Source organism: Tyto alba, unplaced genomic scaffold, assembly GCF_018691265.1.
Source record: "Tyto alba isolate M040663 unplaced genomic scaffold, T.alba_DEE_v4.0 Super-Scaffold_16, whole genome shotgun sequence".
Lineage (NCBI taxonomy): Eukaryota > Metazoa > Chordata > Aves > Strigiformes > Tytonidae > Tyto > Tyto alba.
In genome coordinates this window covers 22,053,398-22,076,745 of record NW_024881278.1, presented here as the reverse complement: position 1 = coordinate 22,076,745, position 23,348 = coordinate 22,053,398, and the positions used below count along the sequence as shown (strand labels likewise).

Here is a 23,348-nt window from a genome sequence, read left to right as displayed (position 1 = left end):
TCAACTTGGAATACCAAGCATCTGCTCTGAGAACTGCACCAACGGAAGGCTGGAAAACATAACCAAACAGCGGGAGCAGTAAAACAACGTGCCCGGCAGAGATACAACACCTGCTGAAATATTCAGTAACTTTGCAGCAGAACTTACACACATATGCAAATGAAGAGACTTACTGTTGCTATCTACAATTCATAACCTTTTGTCATACTACTAGTGAATTTATCCATTCTTTGTGTTTTGGCTACGAAAAGAACAAGCATAATATAAAATTTTATTTAAAACTAAAATTTAAAACTGGAACAGACAAAAGAAAAAAGATGCAACTGTGATGAAATAATAAATATAGCTATCACCACCATCTGATTACCGCAGTGGAAAAGGGCTGTATTACAGGCCAGATTTAAATTCTTGTGCACCCTCAGCTCTATTCCTTGACCAACCACACTGAGAAAAAGTAAAACATGTGCAGATCTGTATTTTCTGCTCAGCAAAGCAATAAACAAATATAAAAGCAAACTTCTTTCACACTGCCTAGTAGGAAGCATGGTTTTTATGTCATGGCATTGATTTCCTCTCCCTGCCCCGATTTTTTTTTAATGACAGTATTTTCTAAGTGAATGAGGAAATAGTTATCCCCCTTTTTATTTCATCTGAAATGCTTCCCCAGCCTGAAATCTGTCCAAGGCAGCCAGACTTTATCCAATGTGTTGGTGATATGCTGGACAAATGAAAAAATGAAAAGCAAAAGCGTATAGACAAGAAATGTTTATTGAAAAAGAAAATAAAATTAAAAGACAAAAATGGGTGGGAAGCACAGCACACAGAACTAAGAATTAAAAAAACATCTTACATTCTGCCTTAATGGCAGCACAGTTAATAGGGACAAAGGGACGTCTTGCTGCCTGCCGCAGCCGGAGGGTATTTTTGCAGACCTGACGGGCCAGTTTTGTCCAACACGTTGTGTGAAGAAAAAAAGCTTGACGTGTTTTCACTGCCGACTTTGGACTTCCAGTGTTACGGACTGGAGTTCCCTGTGTGGCCTGCCGGGACATATGAGTTCTAACATGGGATTCCTACAAAAATAAAACAAAACAAAACAAATCAAAACACATACACCTGAATTACATCATTAAAAAAAATCCACAATTTGGATAAATTCACAAGATTAATCAAATAGTATGTATAAGCACTATAAAACAAAAAAAAAGTGGGGCTTATGTAAGAAGCTGTATAACACAGTAGAAAGTTCTATTGTCAGTGGATATATAATACCATTCTAGATGAGATACAGTCATATTAACATTTTATAGATAACTGTCATTTGACTGACAGGATGACATTTGTCCACCAAGAATTCATGAAGTGGATATTTGTTTATCTAAGACACGGTTATATGACTTGGTCATATAAAGACATGACAGGACCTGCACACTGTTCAGTTCTACTTAAGACAAGAAAAGGATTAATAAATTAAGTTTTGTAACACTAAAGTTGAACACATACATAAAAAACCATGCCAATAGATATTCAACTCACAGCAGTCCTGTGAAAGCACCACATTTCATTTTAGAAATTTTTTCTATGCAATCCTACCTCTGTAGGTTGGCTGGAAGACAGTTTATCTTCATCTGTCTGTGTGGGCATTTTCAGGCCTCCATATTTCTTCCAATAAATCCAGCAAGATGCACACAATCTACATTGCATATTAGGGGGACCCCAAGAATACCACTGGTGAGACTGTGGAGCTAAGGAGATAAAAACAGCACAGCTAAAGTGGTGCATGCTATGTTCAATATAATAAATCCAGATGTTGTAATAGATGGCATTCCCTAAGAGTATTACATGGATAAATATTTAATACATTTCACATGTCAAAAAGAAGAACTTGGATTTTTGGTTTATTTCTTTAAAAAAGTACCTCAAAAGTCAACTCCAAATGGAAATTTCAAAATAATTTCCTACTTAATTTCAAACAAGGGACTTTGTATTGCCAAGAGGAGATTTTCTTCCTGGGGGGGCTCCAAAAAATCCCCCAAACCAATCAACCAACCAAGAAAAAAACCCCAAACACACAAAAAAAATAACCACCCCACCAAAACACCAAAACCCCCAAACCCTATAAACACTCCATTATTTCTAATCTTACCCTGGAAGACAGGCTTATTAAGTTGCTTGCTACTTATTAGAATTACTAGAGATCTGAGATTTTTGCCCAAGTCATGCAAAGGGAGTACTTGTAAGTCAAAATCCATGTAAGAAAATGACAAGCACTTCTACTGAACTTGGAGATTCATGTGTACCTTTATCTTGTGCATGCAGAGACTCAGAAGGAAACACTAATTTAACCTTTTTATAATCTTTCACAAAAAACCTATTATTTTAAAAAATGTGATTTGAAAAACAACAAAGTATGTAACTGGAATTTTCTATATACAGAATATGATTTTAATTTAGTTGGTGTTTAAGACATAGAGCCACAGAAATTGTAAGTAAAGAACTCTCATATGGTAGCCCTCTTCAATTCTTTCCAGTTCTGGATTTTATTACATCTTCTGTCATATGACCCATGTTGAAAGCTGCTATTTCAAGAAGTCCACCAGGGATCACCAAAACCACACAAAATACTAGAAGAAAACCCCGACACCACCCTTCCCCCTGGAGCAACAACAGAAGGAGTGGGAAATGATATACCCCCCCAAACAGCTCAAAAATCCCTGCAACCTTACAGGAGAATCAAAAATGAATTTGAATCTAGTAGTCTGAAGGTAAAGGAAAAACATATCACTCCTATCACATTATACTACTTTATCTTTCTGTATTTTCGGAATTGTTAAAAAAAAATCATAACATGGATTTGAATATTGACATTTGATAAACATGCTGAAGCCAGCTCTAAATTTGTTTCTGCCACATAATTGAAAATTATCCTCCATGTACAGCATGCAAACAAAAGTACATAAATTTGTTTTTAAAAGATGCATATTAGGATTAAAATTTAGTATTATTAAATTATTATTATTTATTTTAAAAACATTACTTACTATAGCAACTTTCACAAGCCCGACCTATTAGTGAGGCCTGTGCCTGATAAGAGGCTCCCATTGCTCCATTGACTGCAGCAGGTTTCCCATTGTTGCTGGATATCTGATTGGGATTTGGTTTATTGCTTTAAATAAAATAAAAAAAAAAAAAAAAATTAAAGAGATGATTTTACTAACCAGCTAGTTTAAATGAAAACAAACAATCTAATTCTGGAATTCTGATGTGTGGTGGCAACAGCTGTAAAACCTGCTCTAAACAAGACTAATTTTTATACTCTAGTGTTTTCAGCACTGTAAGAGACTTGCTCTGTAAAGAGCTGCATTGATACTCAAATTTACAAATCTTTGTGAAATGCTCTCACATAGTCTAAGCTACTTGGCAAGCTAGTAAAAGAACAAGTAAGGTCAAGCATTAACATAAGCCTGACACAGCACAGAATTTAAGAAGGGGATTCGAGTTAACAGATGAAACTCTGGAGGGTGAGGCTGGGCTTCTGGTGAAGTATGACTAGTAAGAGTAATTACATTGACTATAATACTACAAAGGTTGTCCACCCTAGAAGAGGATTTGCTGCCTCGTATTACAAGTAGAAATACGTATCTCCCCATCAACTGCAGTAAATGCAAATGTCCTGTAAGCCTGGCAAAGCTTGCCCATATAGTATCAGGCTGTTCTGCCTGGGTTGTGTCCTAAACTCCTTTCACACTCTGAAAAGGCTGAAGAACTGTTTTCAGGCCTTTTTTTTGTTGTTGTTATATTATTATGATGATTATATTCTGTACTAATACTTCACTGACTTTAAAGCCAGTTAATTCGGAGAGAATTAATACTCCTCACTAGGTTAAATACAGTATTTCCAAAGCTCTAACTCTGTGGGTGTTAAATACGCCTTCGATGAGCTATATTCACAATACAATGCAAGGCTGGACACAGCGATTCCTAAAATGATTATTCATTACTTGAGGGAGATAACATTTATCCAAGATTTGTTAAAAGGACTAACTGAAGAAACCTGTGCTGTATCAAGTCTCTAGCCCAAATACCAGCAAGTCTACCTCCTGTCTTCTCCTTTTTCACTATATCCAGTCAGAGACTATTCTACAATTTCCAGATACACTTTATCAAGCACCTTCAAGAGAAGTACCTTGGGCTCAAAGTACAAGAGAAGGTATCAAGAGACTGTTGTCTCCCATGCTATGATCTGTTGCTTAGATATCTTCCAGAGAGACCATGAATTGAAAGGAACTCTTGGTTACTGAGGACAGAACCGTGCTTTTACAGGAAATATCTTATGATCAAGTTCAAAAAGGTACTCAACTCTGAGAATCAGTTCTACTCAGATTTCAAATACAATAAATAAGTCTTGAAAGAGAGTGTTAAGCAGTCCATTTGCCCACAAGTGCCTCAGACTGCACAGTTATCAAAGACTTGAGAAGTCCTACCCTCTTACCATTGACTATGGATTTTGTCTTGACATGGAGGCAAAAGACAGACATTAAGAAAGATAAAAAAGGTAAAAATTCCTACATTTCAAACCAGGTTTTACTATCCAGTACAACTAGTCCCTACTGTGAACATACTGACAAAAGTCCCAAATTGTCCACATGGAGCAAGGAAATTAAACTGAAAAAGCATTATGTACAGACTGAGCATCTTACAGTTTTCCTAAAACAGCCACTTCCCTGAGGGTTAGGGAATTCTTATATTAGAGTTTTCAGCTTTTTTTAAAAGGTGTCGTTTATTAGAGACTTGAGCTTCAAAACTCACAACATTTCTTCAGAGATGAGATTAAAACACTGAATTTAACAGTCTGCTTTTTGTATTATTAAATCTGCTTAAGAGAGAAAAGTCTGTATGAAATATGTAAATGAAGCTCTATTGTGTGCAATTTATAAAAGTCATCAAAATGACAACAGTGAATTTTCGAAGTATTTCATTTGGTATTCTAGTCTTGTTATACAAATGCTTATAACAATGGGAAATTCACATGTTCATAAACTGAATACAGCCACAGAAATGTTAAAAGAACGCCATCTGTAATCCTTTCTCTTCTCATAATCTTGAAGAAATTATGACTATGAAAGAGACAGATTATATCTTGTTTCTGTAAACTACATGTTAACAATAGCAGATATAGAATCAAGTTTAAATCTAAAAGAACAGATTAAAAACCCCTCAGAAGAAAAGAGATTTCATTAGTAAGACCTGTTCAAAGATAAAAGATTAACAACTGCTTCTATATCAAAATAATGCATTTACACGAATATGATGTGCTACAGGGATTCCGAAGCAATTATTCTGAGTAAACTTCTTTTTAAATTATACAGCCCTTCTTGCATGTGAGCAGTCCATGTAGCACTTGAACACCTTTTGTAAAACTTTTCACCATTCCAAAACAAGCAGTTTACAGGTCAAAGACAAAGGGCTCAGTTAAGTACAAAGGTTTCACTTATGACAAGTTTGTGGCATTTCCTGATTATATCTCTGTATATTGTGTTTGTACATAGTAACTATTAAAAAGATGACTAATAAAATATCATGCACTTTACTGTTTCAATTTTACCTGTGCATTATTCGAAAAAGACTTTATTGTTATACTCACTAGGTGGGGATGTATACTTGTTTCAATTTACTTTCCGCTTCAGCTGCTTTCAGACGTTTCTAGTTGAAAAATTAACACATTAAAATATTTTATTATATTCAAGTAGAAGATTTTATAAAACTGCACACAATCCATCTTTAAATTATTTCTATTTTGCTATTCCTTAAGAGCCTCCAAAACAAGTGTAGAATTCTACAAGATGAAAACCATGAAAAGTGAGTTCTCTATTATTTTTTTTAATTGAAATTATAGTATATATTGAAAGCATATATTTTAATTATAGTATACTGTCCTCCCCAGTAGAACTCACAGGCCTCACATATGACAACAAAACTGCAAAAACGACAATTACAACTTACATAAATTATTTCTATATAAACATGTAAAACATTGTGGCTAACCTTCATTGCAGAATTAAGTAGAAAATAAATGTGTGAAATTGCATCTGATGAGTTCGCTCATCAGTCATGTAACTCAATACTTCTTGTGTGCTCTGCCAAGCCTGAGGCTAGTATTTTATAAGCAGTATAAGGAAGTGGAACAGTAAAGTCCACTGACTGTTAGAAATAACTAAATATCTACTTTCATTAAGTGCCTTTAAAACTGTAGAGCTCAGGAAAACAGCAGTAGCAGGGCAGCTACACTACTATGAGTATCATCTGTGAATTTACTAAATTATTACTTTATTTATACTCACAACAAATTGAAAACATGCTGCACTCAAGGTAATATTACTAAGTTTCAAAATGTTGAGAGGTTTTAGTTATAAGTAACTAAGACAACAATTTTTTCATCAATGGCACAAGAAATAAAGAGTTCAGATGTCTAATGGTTATCTGAAACATTTGTGTGTACATAAAAAAGATTATTTTCCTGCTCTTCCTGTAGTCAAGACATTACTTCTGTGCACTGAGAGGGGGGGGAAGGAGAAAAGATGAAACAAGGTCAATTTTATTACAGAGGAGTAAAGAAAAAAAAAAAAAGACACACAGACACAGCTACCTGCCTCTCAGTATTCCCCCTTTCTCTACAAGGTGTTTAAAATTCAGTCCTCCATTTCCCCTACAACAGCCAATTCTTTTCTCTGCTACACTATTTTCTGATATCCAATCTTTGCACAGCTCAGAAACCAGGAAGGTATCTCCCACCTTGAGAAAAATATCACCAGAAGGCTCCTCTGAGCGTCTCTTGCCTGGGCCATGAGGCAAGTTACAGGGTTAATCAGCTGTACTGGTTGAGCAGCCCGAGCAGGCTGCCTCATGTAAACGGCTGCTCTTCTCCATTTCAGAAAGCTGCCTCTGTACTGTCCATCACCGTAACTCTCATTTATAAAAACTGCATCCTTGAGGAGCAATCTGTGACACACAGACTCCTAAGCAGTCCATGCCACCACAAATTAATACTCATGCAATACGAGAGCCCTTTTCCATTTATTTCCAAGATAGGCTTCCCCTCCAGCCAGGTTTTTGCTGTTCACAGATGCCTGGCTGTGTTTGGAGTTACAGACATGACTTCCACTGATGCATGTGGTACAGCCGCAGCCTCTCCTCAGCACCAGGCTTGGCAACACCTTCAGCAAGCCCATAGCAAAAATGCAAACGTGGTATGCTCTGCCTAATTAAGTCATTTTTTTACAAGAGCAAGGAGAAAGAACAGCAGCATGCTCCAAGTCTCATAAACTGATAGTTTTTAATCTGAGAACATTTGACAGCCCCAGCAGAAGAGCTCTCAGTGGTGACCTCTTTCTGCTTAACAGCCTCAGGCCACAGGCTTTCCACAACTGTCTCTTTTTCCTTCTCATATGATACCCAACAACACAGAGTTTGTTTTCAAACTGAAAAAGCATGCGAGACTGCAGGTCAGCAGGTAATGTGTTCCACGGAGGTTCATGACAAACTAGTCCCATTCTACAAAAAGATGTAGTAAATCTCACTGCACACCTACCAAGACCATCAGAGCAAAAGAGAAGAACACAATAAAGGGAAAGAAATGAGGAAAGTAGCCTTGAAGTACTGTCAAAATGTAAAGGCATTTGTAGGTAGCTGTATTAAGCCCTGATGGCAGTGTCAGTGAGAAGTGACTATACACATTAATGAAATTTTAGCATACCTTTAGGCTGGCATGAGGGGGTTGTAAGGAATGCAATTTTAGCAATTGCTTTCCTCCTTTATTTACTAAAATAAACTATATATTGGCTTCTAGAAAATAATCACACAATGACACTTCAGTATAAGCTTTATTTTTTATGCACAACAACTATGGTTAGCGTTGCTCCCTCCAAGCAACAGAAAATGTCACAGCTTGAATTCACACTGACCTACCAACTTTTAAGTACTGAGAGAGAAAAAAAGACACAGAAACAAAACTATCAACAAACAGTTGCAATTTCTGAGATGAAACCTCTGCCTGTTGAAATTCAGAGGATGAAAACAGGTAAACTGTAAAGGCTGAATGTTGAAAATTAGAACATTTAGGCAAAAAACAAAGCACCAGTTTGTAACAATAAGGGTAATAAATCACTGGAGCAATGTGACAAAGAGATGATTCTTTTCCTGAAAAAAAAAAAAATGTACATCTTATCTTAAACAGTAGCTATTTCAAACAAGTCTTACAGACTGCATTGTAGAAGAGGTCAAACTATACTAACTCAGCTTTCTACCTGGGTTCTACTACTTTTAATCAACTACCCTTGAAACTGGATATTATTCCTAACAAAAGTTCTTAAAAAGAAGTATCAACTGACAGATATCCAAAGAAATGACCGCTTCCCTACTGTGGAAATAAATAATTGAGAGAGAAATGTAATTTTTTGTTACAGTACAGTAATTTAGTTATCCTTAAAACATGTTCTCCCTTTTTCTGTAACAAAGTCTCAGTAAAAGTCTTGTTGCATTCAATCAGATTAAGGATAACACCACAAATAATGAAAACACATTTCATTCAGTGGAATGATCTATCTGGCCTTCCTCAAACACTATATGATGTAGTGGTCATGAGAAGTGCTCTATCACCAAAAATGATTACCCAAGGCCTGAATTAGTTTTCCTAGACAGGTTCAGCACAGACTGAGAAATTCAACATATCTATTTCCCTTCACCTTGACTTGAAGGGAAGAAGCTCTGGAGGCAAGGTGGCAGCAGTACCACCACTGCCATTAAATCACCACCTTTAGCTACCAAGCAAGAATAGTATTTAGTGGCAATTATGACAACGAAACCTTTCTTATGCCTGACACAATGCAGCCAACTCACACAAAGAAATAAAGATATTTAAAGAGCAAATTTTCATATTAAATCACACTGCTCTAGAATTCAGAGACTGTATTTTATGCATAAAATTCAAGTCTGTACATCGACCTTTCTGTCTTCCCATTCCCCCCCAGGCTGCCCTATACCTCAAGTGTGATGTTCACAGAAAACTGACGCTGAAATTGCCACTTTTTTACTGAACGTATTTTCTCCCTGAAATGCATTCAACTACCACTGCTTATTCTGGTGGGGAAAAGAAACCTACAGATATAATTTTTATTGAAATGTATTATTTTTACCATTCCAGAACAAACTAAACAAGGGCATAATGATGTTCTGATCTCTCATTAGGAAGGATAACAGAAATGTTAACCAGGATAGAAATGAAGTATTTGGCCTGCACTGGTTTTGTTATTGATGATCATGCACGACCTTGAAAGAACATGTCTAAAGCAGTAAATCCTATGGTGTACTGTTCTGAGTTAGGAAGTTCTAAGTTTACTTAGTTACAAGTAAAGCACAGGCATTTATAAGAGTATTCTATTTAAGTTGTAGATAACCATAAAACATATGTATTTTTCTTTTATGTGAGACTAAAAAGCTAATCCTGCGAAAGGATACACAAACTCAACACACTATCACACACCCCAAACATTGTAGCAACAGAATCACAATGAAGCCCTAAAGAACTTTAGAAAGGGAGTCTCAGTTTTCTGCTAACCTCTCCAGAGCAAGTATTTCAGAAAAATTTCACAAGAAACAAGATCAGTCTCAGAGCAACCTAAGAGTATTGACAAAAGTCAATTTGCACGTCGGTTTATCCTTACTCCATGGCTTTCAGTATCAATGAAATCTTTTTATCTGATTCTTCAAGATCATCCGTTGCCCAGTCCTTAAGAGCTGACAAACAGCACAGCAAATCTTTGATAGCAATACCTTTCTATGATAAAGATTAACAGGGCAAAAGAAGTGCTAAAAGTGAAATGAATGGTGACAAACCCAGAAAAACATGCCTTTATACAGAGCACATTATTTTCTGTTTGTATTACCCACAGAACTAAAAGGTACCACTGACAGTCCATGACTCTACTATGTGGTAAAAGACTTTTCCATTACTTTCCATATCCTTACAAGATGATGTAGAAACGCTTTCAAATAAACTAGAACGACCTGAAGCAGTCATCCTTCTGACACACTGTAACAAAAGCTGGAACAATTCTGAAGATCCATGTAATGATACAGCTGTAATCATTACAGCATAAAATTTATTTTCAACATGCTGTACACAGCATTACCACTAATTATGCAGCAACTAAAGGAGCTATAAACTTAAACATTAAATCATAAATTAAAATTACGTATTTTAAAGTATTTTATATATCTAAACCAAGGAGTAAATACATAAAGAGTGCAATATATAAAAAGCACCAGCACTGAAATTTTGCCTAAACCTGCTTAAAATATCCCAGTGTCAGTACCCAATATAGTCTTACAATGTTTCTGCCCAAACAATTGAGAATTCAATCAGGATGAACACATTCGCTGCACACAGAACGTTCTCAATTTTGCTTTTAAATCTCGTAATGCCAAAGCAATGTTTTATCGTGGAGTACCAATAAAAGGTTCACAACATTAGCAGCCACTTTAACACAGTGTATTTTTCTCTTTCCCGTCACTCCCATGCACAGCTTCACAGCCTGAAGCATTTGCTCTGCAGCCCATTTCCTTCTTATCCCGTACTGCAGTAAGAACCAGGAATCACATTGCTACAAACCAACATACAATGCAAAGGCTTAAAAAGCTTTTCAAAGCTATGTGATGTACAGTAGGCATCAGAGGATTTGATATGCAACCTGTTAACAGCACAAAACCACCGGTCTATAGCCTAAAATATTACCATAAGGCTCCAATTATATTTCTTTTTAATAACAGATTTTTACGCTTTAACAAGTTCAGATTTTTAAAAATGTGGCAGATCGGTTCATGCTGAAATAGTCATTAAATTACCTGCTGCACATATCTGTCAGTGGTTTTCCACATGTAATAATACTCAATGATGCTAGTCAGTGACTTCCAAGGGAGCTGAAAAACATTTTTTACAAATTAAAGTGGTTTCAAGAAATTGCAGTGTCCATATCTTAGTAAACACATGTTAAAATCAAGTATAGTTGACACAAATACTAAAACATGAATGTACTAAATGCCTACATTAAAATCCGTATGCAAATAAATAAATATTACTATTAATAATACACAACCCTTCTTCATAGTTAACAAGGATGCAGAATTACAACAATATTACATATCTAAATCCAAATATAATTTATTCTGTTTAAGCCATATGGTTAAACAAAATGATCAAAACAGAATCTAGATTTCTATCAGGGAACACAGAAGGTAATAGCTCTATTGTAAAGCATATCAGATGGAGAACAACATCAGGACTAAAGTAAATCATCTTGACAAGACTGTGTTCGAGTCCCACGATAATTTCTCTCTTAAAAAATACAACCATTGCTGTACTTAGTTCACAGGTTTTTAAAGTCCCATAACACAGACATTCATACAATACCACTGGCTTTGCATAAACCTCCACCTACTGCTGACCATTAAACAAGAAACAAAAGGATGATAGGGACAAAGGTTACCCTGAGCAACAAGAGTGATACTGACAATATTTCACAAAGATCTCTGTGTAAACCCAGGGCAATTGATGATGATGATTATTGTTATTTTGGGTGCACACGTTCAATGGTAAAATAAAAATATATGTCTAAATTTAGGGCAGAAAATTAAGCATACAGTAGCCATTTTAAATTACTACCAAATAATCTATTTAACTCCATAAATTCTTTCTATAATTCAAATTAGTACTTCCCTTACAAAATTAATGCAATTCTTCATAACCTGGAAACATGCTACTATTTTGCGCGTGGCATTTTCTAAAGGTGTGCATCAACACCAATATTCTCTGCTTTCCAGAACTGAGGATGATTTTTAGGAAGTCCCAGAAAATACAGGTTTGGAAACTTATCTTTCCAACCTATTCACTCCATTTTGGGGCTTTCTGCACATCTTAAGCCAAAAGAATAGGTTCCTGAACATTTAAGTTCCTAAAACAACAGAACACCTCATCAAGCTGCCTCTTCCTGCATGCAGGAGCTAAGAGCCAGTTTTTCATGCTGCTTGCTTGCAGACACTTAGAGGAATTGAGTCTGGCTCCCACCTCTGCCTTTCAGGAGCTCGGAATCAGGTTGACTCAGTTGTGAATTCTTTCTCAGGCAGTGGACTACAGTGTGTAAATCCTTGTCCATTTGCACTTAATTAAAAAGTAGGAGTGTAACAAATGCATAAGCTGATGTTCCAATAAATAGCAACATAATTTGGTTTACTAAAATCCTTTCATGTTCTCAGGTAACTTATGCCCGAAGAGAAATCTGCCCAAGAAAAGGCCGGTGACGGGAACATGTGTTCGGTGTGAGGTGACAGATCAGCTGCATCTCAGTCTCTAGGTCCATATTCTTCCTGGCATCCTGATGAAACACTGTCATCTCAACTACCTGCCATTGTCAACAATCACATTTTAGCATCCCCATATTTATTTTCCTTCCTGAACAGTTATTAAGATGCTTGTGCTACAGATTATGTTTGACATTTTTCTAGAAAATACTTGAATCTGTTTTAACTATGATTATGACACCAGTATGTTCATTCACTCAGTAGTCATCTACAGTTAAAGAAAAATAATTAAGGTGCTTGGATGGGATAACCATAATCCTTTTTACAATTTGATTCACAACTCAGAAAACCTGTTTGACAGACTGGGTATAAATATCCTGTATTCTATTTATCTATGCACTTAAATGACAAAACACTGAAGAGGCATGTGAATTTTCCAGAGCTTGCTCTGAACTGCCAGAGAAGCTGTGAACAGCCATGGAGTAATGTACTCTTATTACCAAATTCTATTAAACACTGATTGAAAGAAGTAAAAGTAATCATCTGCGTGACATTTTTGTAGGAGAAAACTAGCAAAGAGGTATCAGCAGTACAAAAACAGGGAGAGGGAATTTTTAGTTTCTTTAGTTTCTTCAGAGTAAAAATGGACCACTCAGATCAGACCAGCAGGAAAAAGTTAGGATTATAAAGTATTTTAAAATGAACATGTTATCTTTAAGGCATGTTTCCACAGTTATCTGAAGTTGAAGATCAGTTGTTGCTGTTTTCTATAAATGGTTCAAGTTTGATTCCCATGGCCTTTCCTGCCATATTTGAGATGTAACGGTTATGAATTTGTGAAAATGTTGATAATGAAAAAGTAAGAATTAGCAAGTGTAACAGCTGTCTCTTACCATTAGGAAAACAGTTATATTTGGAGAACATAAAATATTCAGTCTTATTCCATTCTACTACCCTGGTATGTGAAGTAATTCAAGTACATCAAGTTAATTCAATTAGCTTAAAAAGTTTAGGTTGATTAGGATTCACATAGGTTCTTAAAGTTGGCAGAACCTCAACAAATGAGATCCTATAACAGTTGGTAAGTCAACAGCTGATGAAAATGATTATTGAAAGGCTTGACTCATAATTTGGTAACAAACGAGCTTCTCCTGTCTATTAAAAAAAGGTAAACTCCTTTACACCATTTAATTTATAATAATTGTCTTGCTTACTAATATTTAATGCTTATAGCTTAATGCTTGAGCTGCACACTGAATGTCAATTAGTGCCAATTCTTACTTATTGCTGGGAAAGTAAATAAACCTGCCCTTTAGAGAACTATCATGTAAGGGCTGCAATTGCAGCTGCCATGCCTTGCAAATCCAGGCTGATTGAGAAAAGGCAACTCCTCTGGTATATGATGACTCAAGCAAGTACTACATAACCCTTCTACTCCAGGGGACTGCTACCAACCACTTTCTGCCATGCAACATGACAGTCTTGCCTGCACTGTGGCACCACTGTGTGACTTCTTAGGTTCGAGTTTAATCTCAGGCACCACAGGGTTTAATTTTACTATCAGATCCTATGTGGAAACTCAAACAAATTCATTACTCTGCATTAGAATTCAGCAAAGTAAAGCTTTGCTGCCCTATAGTCTGATAATTCAGTACCAAAACCAGTGTAGTTAGAACGCATTGGAAAACATTTCCTTTACTTTTCAGAAGGGCCAAAATACCTAATATGTCAAAATAACTCCCCGTAGTGTACTTCAAAAGCTATCTGAATATAAATTTCTCTCTGTTAACCACAGAAGGAAACTCCGGCTTTCCAAAAACACTCAGGAGAGTCAGCCATGTAGCTGCTAATTAATTTTACTGGAAATTGTAGAAAAGCTCTGAAAAGTTGTTGGAACTTTTTCGGATGCCTGTAAAATCCTTGTAAAACTCCTTATGAAAACACACCAGCATGAGTCATGCTACCTGGTATTAAACCATGAAACACAGTATCTTCTGTCAACATCTTTCCAAAGAATGGCACCAAACGAGAAAGCATACTGACTTTCAGACAGATAAAATGTATATATGTTAATTACATATATTAACTACACAAATTTCTCTTCTAGCTACTCTTCCAAATCTACAGAAAGAAGTTATGCTCACTCATGTGAAACCACAGTAACAGATCTTTCAGTACTAACAGTACTTTCATACTTACAAAGTCTTGTCGAATGTCATTGAAGTCCTTGCCATACTTTTCCAATGCCTCTTCAAATAAACTAGCTTCTGATGCTGACCACTCTTCCATTTCATCTCTACACAAGACAGGCCCTCCAAGTGGCACTAGAACACTGATGGCACTGCTCAAATCATAGTTGTGTTTATGCAGTGTATCCATTGCATGAAACTAGCAAGGTGAAGGAGAGAATAAAAAACGCGTTTAAAAAGGCAGTAGTCCATTTCAGTTAATGCAAATCCAATGTATTATTTCATAAAAGCCACACACGAAGCCTCAACTAATGCTAAATTTAAAATCCATCTTGGTATCATAGGTTTTCTGTTGTGGAGCATAAGGAAAAGAAATTGTTTATTACTTAATTTGGGAAAAGAAATGCCTTAATAAAATGTTTGCTAAAATTTACGAGTTTATTAGTTCTTGCAAATTAATAGCAAACATTTCTAGAGAATCTTGAGTTGGTAGAAATTGGTTCCAAGTAACCCAACAGAGACAATGGCAAATATTGACTGAGGGGCCATTTTCAACTAACAGAACTAAATAGTAGATAAACAGCTGCCCAGACATGTATGTGCTCAATATTCTCATTGCTGGGGAAGGCAGACAGTACATTATTTTCATTATCATCATACCAAAAAACTAGAGAGATTTTTGTCCCTTGCTGAACTCTGTTGTAAGAGATGTGTAAATGAGGTTTCTTTGGTTAACTCACTTTCTCTTATACAAGAGAAAACCAGAAAATGAACAAGTTACAGCATTCTTCACTTTACAGGTAACACTGAATGCTCACATCACTAACCAATGATGGGGAATATGAGCAGTAAGCAACTACATTACAGATCCACCCGCAGAGAAAACGAGCAACCTACAAGAAGCTGTTCCAACTCAGCGTCCCAAAAGACCCCACCACCAGAATCTTAAACTGTAGTGCTGCAGGAGCTAGTAGAAGTACAAAGTGTAACGTGCACAACTGTGTAACATCAGTCTCCTATTTGTCCCACCACAGCGATGAGCTGTAACTGTAGCATGCAATCTCTCACACAGCCCTAAACTCATCTTATTAGAGGGGGCACCCAAAACCTTTCAAGGAAGGAACACTCCTGTATTGTGTCAGTATAACACTTGCAGAGCAATTCCAGTTGAGCTTCTGAATACAGATGTCCTGCAAACAATGAACTCTTATCTTTCACCATCTCTTATGAGTGGCTAAAGTATTCTCCAACTTTCAATATACCTCTTTGAAAGCTATCAAGCACAAGATTTCTGAACTGTTTTGTCTGAAAGAAGTAATGTCACTATTATCCTACAATACATCATTTTATTTATGGTTCAAGCCTTGAGAAAATTACATTGTTAAAATGAAGTATTCTAATCTGGAAATATGTAACATAATGTCTAAAATCTATAATCTTCAGATTAGAGAATGTAAAGTGAAACCACTGGTTTACTGCTTATCATTCAGGCAATGAGTAAACCAGGCCTAAAGATTGAACTCTTATTACAGTGTATGTGTTACCAAGATTTAAATCTTTATTTAAACTGCAGTCCCTGTGGAAAAGCAGTACGTACCGGGCATTTTTCAAGCAGCTGATAAATCCAGATCTATTCACTGATACCAACTTTCTTAAAAATGACAACAGTAGTGAATATATCGAGATCTTGCTTGTGCTTTATGTTCATTTTTCCACGCAGAAGTATCTAATTCAATAAAGCTTTTTTGATATTACTAAAGAAAATATTTGTAATTAACTCTGTGGATAAGTAGTCTCCAGTGAGCTATTCTGTGATAGAAGACCACTGGCAAGTTCCCATAATAACAACACTTTGCCTTTTGCAGGCTTGTGAGCCCTCACTTGCAATCAAATTCCCACACTTCAGTGAGTAAACTGTGCTAGCAAAAGCATGAGCAGCCTGAAGACATTGCTAGAGCTCAAGACACAAAATCCTGGGGTGTCTCCTTTTATCCACTTTACCCAAGGATGAGAGGACTGTAAGAAACAACTACTGGGGTAGCTGATACCTAAGGAGCAGGAGGCTGGTAAGACCTGGCATTGCTTCTCCCAAATAGGAGCTTGAAGGACAGAGGAGGAATCACCCTTCCCTAAGAACTCCCGGCCAGAGCATACTGTCCAGCACAGACAAGGAGTCACACCAGAGGAAAGGTATTAGCCACAGAGTCCAAATTTAAGCAGATAAAGGAAGAAACTGTACACCAAGAGCTAAGGAAGGGCTGCATGGAGCTGAGAAGAAGGAGAATGACAGGGCACACTGCAAAAAAGCTGTAACACACAGTTCCCAAACTATCAGTAGTCAGTTAAATCAGCTAGACTGAACTGCCTCCAGAAAAGACTCAAACTGGAAATAGAGTATGGATTCTGTAATTCAATAGTATTTTAAGCATGTTTATCTTAGGAGCTACATATATGGAAGTTTAATTTAAAAAATCAGTAAAAAGACATGATTCAAACTGCAAAGGAAAAAACCTGTTCATACTTTTCATTCTGAAGAAATATCTGAAACCAGATTTACATCCTTACAGTAAAGTAGCAGGGTCTCTTCCGAACAAGCCCACAAGGAGAAAGCGAGTCCAATCTGCTTTGCTTTAATGGCTTTCATTGTCAGTGTATGCACCACGCAATGTGTAAGAATCTGAAACAGGAAGTCTTTCCAATTTCTTCCTCTTCTCAGAGATCAAGTTTCATTACAAAATAAAACACTGCCTCTGAGAAGGCCAGAAATGCATGTTTCAGTTGGTTGGTTGTCTCACAAGGCTATCACTGCAAGAAAGTAACATTTAGTATCATCTAAGAAGGTAAATACACATTGTTTCATGTCTTTCAGTAGGGTTTTCTAAAATCATTGGCAGTTTCCTGCCTTGTATCATTACCTTTCCCATGTTTTCAAAATAAGGAAGTCCGAAAGTAGCCTCTCACTTGCTGTTAAGGTGTAAGACCTCCCTAATGTGTACATCCACCCTGAATTTACTTATGTTTATAACCTATGCATTTATTGTATTTTTCTTTTTAGTATCAGTCTGTTTACAGTCATCTCTGAAACAACTAATTAGGAATACTGGAAAGCCATAGGTGAGGTGTGGTGTACGGAAATCCCATTAATAGCACTTCAGGTGCAAGGGTTATCTGCCTTGCATTAAGAATAGAGACAGTATAATTTTCTTAGTGTCATGCACCTACATCCTTTCCTAGGCATAAATGAGATACAACACAAAGTTCAGCAAATGTCTGTACTAACTTCAACTGCTGCTCAAAATATGCTCCCAATTAACATGGGAATGTCTGAAAGAGTAACTACTATGACAAATATGTCTTGTCTTAACTTAGAAGGAAGTATATTGCCAAAGAGCAAAAGAGAAGGGTTTTAAAAAGCTGAGGGGGTAGGAAAATGAGAACAGACACAATAATTAAACCTGAGGTGGCTCATCTGGTGCCTCATTATAAGATATGCCTTTCATTAAGTGTAATGGAACTTAATGGATCGTTTGCCATGGAGAAACATTTATACAGCACTCAAACACTAAATGTATGCCTTTATTAGCAGCGCTGCACATGTACTTCCAAACAAGTTGAAATTGCTGTAAGGATGAATCTAGTCTATTAATCACTGAATACAGTAAGAAGGATGTGCAACGTGTGGGGTTTAGTAGAAATTCTTAATCCAAGGAAATCTTAACAAAATGAAAAATGTTAGGCCAAACAACTATTTTGATGGAAAAAATAAAGCATTTAATGTGAACAGAATTGTGTTGGTAAGATCATATCAGCAACTGTGAAACAGAAAACTTATTTTGAGTACTACTGAAAACATTACATTGTGCCACTGCCTTTACTACACTACCCTAGTCCAGAGTAAATCAGTTTCCTGTTTAATGGCCTTTGAGTACAATGCAAAATGTAAGAAATTAGATATTTTTCTCATCATACTAATGAATGTAGTTTATCTGGATATCCTGGTTTGAGCCTGGTCAGCAGACAAACACCACGCAGCCACTCTCTCCCCCTTCTGTTTCGGCAATGAGAAGGGACAGATGAGCCAGGCTTGGGACTGGAGATAGGACTAGGGGGGGAGGGGCAGATCACCCATTATGGTCACAAGCAAAAGGCAGACTTGTTAGGGGAAGAAAGAAAAATATAGATTTAATACAGACACTAACAACAACACTTAGCAGAGTAGGACAGTGAGAAGCATTGCCACATCTTGAGAACACCTTCCCCCCACCCCTCCCTTCTTCCCGGGCTCAGCTCTGCTCCCAATATCTCTACCTCCTCCCCGCAGCGGTGCAAGGGCAGGGAATGGGGGGGTGCAGCCAGTGCTGCCGCTTCTTCCATCTTCGGTGGGGGGAGCTTCTGGAACTTCTTTCCCCTGCTCCATCATGGTCCCCCTCTCACAGGAGACAGTCCTTCACAATTCTTCCACAACATGAGTCCCTCCCATGGGTCACAGTATTTCCTCACACTGCTCCGTCGTGGGACACCAACTTTCTCCAACTGGAGTCCCTTCCACAGGCTGCAGCCCTTCTCCAGCTGCTCCAGTGTGGGACACCCCCACATGCTGCAATCCTCCCAGTGCTGAACTACCACAGCCAGGCAAAACCCACAGGCCATAAATCAATGTCTGCTCCACCACAGACCTTCATGGGTGGCAGGGGGGGCCGCCCTGCCGTCTCACCACAGGATACAGGGGGGTCTCTGCTCCGGCACACCTGCCCCCTCCTTTCTTCCTCTGTTCCTCCACTGACCTTGATGTTCATGCAGCTGCAGCAACTCCTCCTCACAAGTCCCACTGCCCGTCACCACGTCCCTTCTTAAATACGTTATTGCAGAGGCGCAGCCGATTGGCTCAATTTTCGTGCAGAGGTGGAGCTGACTTGGAGCTGGGGGAGCTTCGAGAAGCTTCTCACAGGGGGACGCCCCTATAACCCCCTCCTCTGCTACCAAAAAAACCTACCACTGACTCAAACTCAGGACACAGGAATATAAGAACTGCCCTACTGAATCAGACCAGTCATCCATCTAGCCAAGTGTTCTGTCTCTGACAGCAGCACCAAGAGATGTTACTTAGAGAAAATATGCATGTAAGTCTAAACACAGTCTGAGGTCAACTCTCATTTCATTCACTAACATCTATAAACCTTGGGAATTAGGAATACTAGATGGTACACCTCTCCCTCTTCCCCCCAGTATCCATTTATGGAACCATGGTCCATAATTTTTCTAACCCCTTTTTGTAACCTGATGATATTGTCTGTTCCCACAAAATTTTGTGTAACTAAATTCCAGTGACTCTCTAGCCACTTTATAAGGCACTACCTTAACTATTTTAAACTGATCTGTTAGTCTCATAGTGTCTCCTCCAGCTCAAATACTCAAGTATCTGATGAACAGCAGATCTACTTTAGCCTTAACTATCATCTTCTTGATTCTGTACACAAATACTTAAAATAACAAACAGTACCTGCTGATGTCTCTGGAAATCTAAGTCAAACTTGATTCTACAAAACAATAAGATTTTTTGTTCTCACAGTTTCCCTGGCATGCTCTTATGTCTAGCACATCTTGTAATCTCAGCTAATATGAATATACAGACAAAACTTTGGTCTGTAATAGATGTATTTTAACTTAAACTTAACCTAAAAGATGCAGGTGTTTACATTACAGTGAATGCTTTATCATACTAAGAAAACATCCTAAGGATATCCTAAGTAAAACGTTATTCAAAAAGTTGCTCACTAAGTCAGATTGCTTACCCTTTAGTAAATTTACTCACACACTCATCTAGTAAATGCAACATATTATCTAAACAATTTTCAATCAGCTTTATTACCACATATTTTAAATCACGCTATTGATCAATTATACTGAATGAATCCCTATACAAAGTATACTATCCATTCTGCTGTGCAAATTATCACATACAAAGATATTTAAATAGATTTCAGCTAAAGTCAAATGATTTACAGCATGATTACAAGGGCAGCACCAACAAGCTTAAAGAAAACACACAGGATTATCTACCATACACACATGCATCTTGCACAAAGATATCTAAAGGAAAACAGATATCCAGAGGATGGGGACTTGGGAGTAATAAATACTGTTAAATTCACAGACATAAAAAAAGTTGTAGGGTTTTTAAGAAGCCACCTACCAGTGTGATGTCTCGGGAAGCAGCAGCTGCACTCATGTGTAAACTAGGTTGCCTGACAGAACTACTGCAGTCCAACGCTCGAGCAAATGTGCCAACCGCACTACAACAGAGAAACAGTAGACAGTAAATACACAGAAAGATGTAACCTCTTATTATCAGACTGTCATATCTATAAAAGTGTCCTTTTAAAAATAAATGTCACATACTGTTACTCATAAGATCCAGATCTTTGCTAACAAAGGACAATTTGATAAAGACAAATCACTAAACACTGTAGTAAAAACTCTGACCTTCTCCCCCAAAAGTAACAACCTACGTATAAGAACAACAGCACGGAAACAAAAGATACTCAGAGAATTCTGATGTACCAACTTTTTAACGTACCAACTTTTTTACTAATTATGAAATAAAAGGTTCTACTCAGTTTGGGTTTTACAACTATGACTATTATTTTTCCAATTAAAAAGCCATAACACTGTTTAACAAATTACAATACTATTTAAAAAAGGGGGTTCATCATGTTCCCATGAGGAAATTAATAACGTTTTATTCACTTCAGCAATGTATGTATACTATTTCCATTAGTAAAGAAAGCATATTAGCTTAGTCTAAGGTACCTCCAAAATCGTATTTCGGTCACAGGTTTTAAGTAATAAATGGATCTCTCAGCCTACTTAATAAAAGCATTCCAGCATTACTGAAATGGATCTGTTTTTCTCCAAACCTTTAAGTTTTTTTCTCACTTCTACTGCTAAATTGTACACGGCATTTATTATACTTACCAGAGCAACAAAACATAAGGAATGGAGATAGAGAATTAGTGTGATATCGACTGTTCTAAACTGTAAACCTTTCTTGGAAACATATCTGTATCATGCACAGTGAAGATGTGTAAGAGAATCTGACGGGGCTCAGCATATCATACAAGAATGAGCAAAGACTCAGTGACATGTGAAAAAGTTTACTAATGAGTACAACAGAAGTTGCTCCAGTACTCTGAGGTGCATAATGCCTCTTGAGGTGCACTGTGTGACTATGATATTAGAAAAAAATTTGTTGTAGTTATGATGTAAGTCCTTCTACAATCAAAGACCCAATACTCACCTAACATTTTTAATACAGTCTAAGCCTGTGGACTAAGGACTGGAGCCTCATTCAGCAATTACACCCCACACAAGATACAAGTGCAGAATCATACCAATGAAGAATGTCATTGACAGAGATCAACCCACTAAAAGTGTCAAATTACTGTGTACTGTAAGGCCGATATTCAACGATAAAATAATGTAATGTGCATCAAGAGTTTAACTCATTAAGGTTTATTATTGATCATGGAGAAACTGGTAACAACATCTGCTACTGCAATTTATCTTGAATCTCAAAACATTTAATACTGAATGCATGTTTCAGTACTTGCTGCCAAAAACTTATAAGACACAGTTAAGATTCAACAGCAGTGATTCACACTCCAGATATTAACCGCTTAAATTTCTAAAGGCTGTGGAATAAATAAGTTATAGTCAAACGTTGTTCCACAACCCTTGCTCCCTCTTTGCAGAGATGGCAAATATGTGACAAGAACACACATCACACACACACACACACACACCCACCCCTACATTCTATTTTATTTTTTAAAAAGTTTGGCAGTACATAAAACAGTATTTGTCCACAAATCAGTCTCAAGTATAAGGCTCTATTGTGAACACATTTCCTGATAGTCAGTCAACCCCTTTAAACATGTTGGCACCAATAAGGGTTACAGCTGAACAGTCTTTCCTGTGATCCTTCTGTTGCTACTGTTCAAACCAGTAAAACAGCATGCGGCATGACTGTATTTCCCTTCTGCTGCTACCTACTAGCTTCTTCTCTTCTTTTTGCATAATTAACACTATTTTCTTTTGACCGTATTTCTAAAATAAAATCAGAGTACACTATGAAAATGACAAAGAGTATGTCCTCACAAGTTACTCTCTAGTACATCAAACTTTTCAGGTTGACTTCAGAGCCCAAGCATATACGAATTATGCTGCCCAGTATGCAAAGTCAAAATTAAGACACAATATAAAGCTAGGTTTATTTTGAATATGTGATAGAGAGATAAGAATTGATGCACTAGTTGACATCGCCTCCAGTGCTGTACTGAGTAGGAGAGGTTCACAACCATCAGAGGAATGCTGCGTGGGAGCGTGGGGTATGTGAGCGCAAAATAAATAAGAAGCACCATAAAACGTAGGCAGCATGCCATTTTGAGGGCAGGGGGGACGGGGACAGGGGTGTGTGTGTCTGGTTATATATTGAAATCAACTTAACTTCCAGTTTACCTTTCCCTGTAAACTTCTGAAAACCAGTGAATTTTTCAGACAATCCAAATAAACGTAGGAATCCTAGAGCATCTGACTATTGAATAGTAACTAGTTTCAAACCTTAAGAGTGATACACAGTGCTCTGTATAATCTAGACATGAAATTCAAACCCAAATTCAATATTAATTTTAGAAATCTTGAAAATACCTTGTTTAATGGTTTTCCATTTAAAATACAGATATGAGGAATATACCAATACACAGATCAAAAATTTTGGTTGTCATTTCTCCTTGAATGATTTTTTTTCTA

General features: G+C 37.1%; 1 protein-coding gene across 7 annotated transcripts in view; it reads right to left on the bottom strand.

Annotated features, from left to right (window-relative positions):
- The window catches only part of MTA3 (metastasis associated 1 family member 3), a 141,787-nt gene that overhangs the window by 53,634 nt on the left and 64,805 nt on the right, over positions 1–23,348 (bottom strand). For all 7 annotated transcript variants that reach the window (XM_032989299.2, XM_032989297.2, XM_042789615.1 and 4 more), the window contains 7 exons: positions 20,734–20,833; positions 14,551–14,739; positions 10,900–10,974; positions 5,645–5,703; positions 3,042–3,166; positions 1,594–1,745; positions 851–1,073 (listed from right to left, as the gene is read on the bottom strand). In XM_032989299.2, coding sequence (XP_032845190.1) covers positions 851–1,073; positions 1,594–1,745; positions 3,042–3,166; positions 5,645–5,703; positions 10,900–10,974; positions 14,551–14,739; positions 20,734–20,833 — 923 coding nt within the window. The remainder of the gene's footprint in view (positions 1–850; positions 1,074–1,593; positions 1,746–3,041; positions 3,167–5,644; positions 5,704–10,899; positions 10,975–14,550; positions 14,740–20,733; positions 20,834–23,348) is intronic.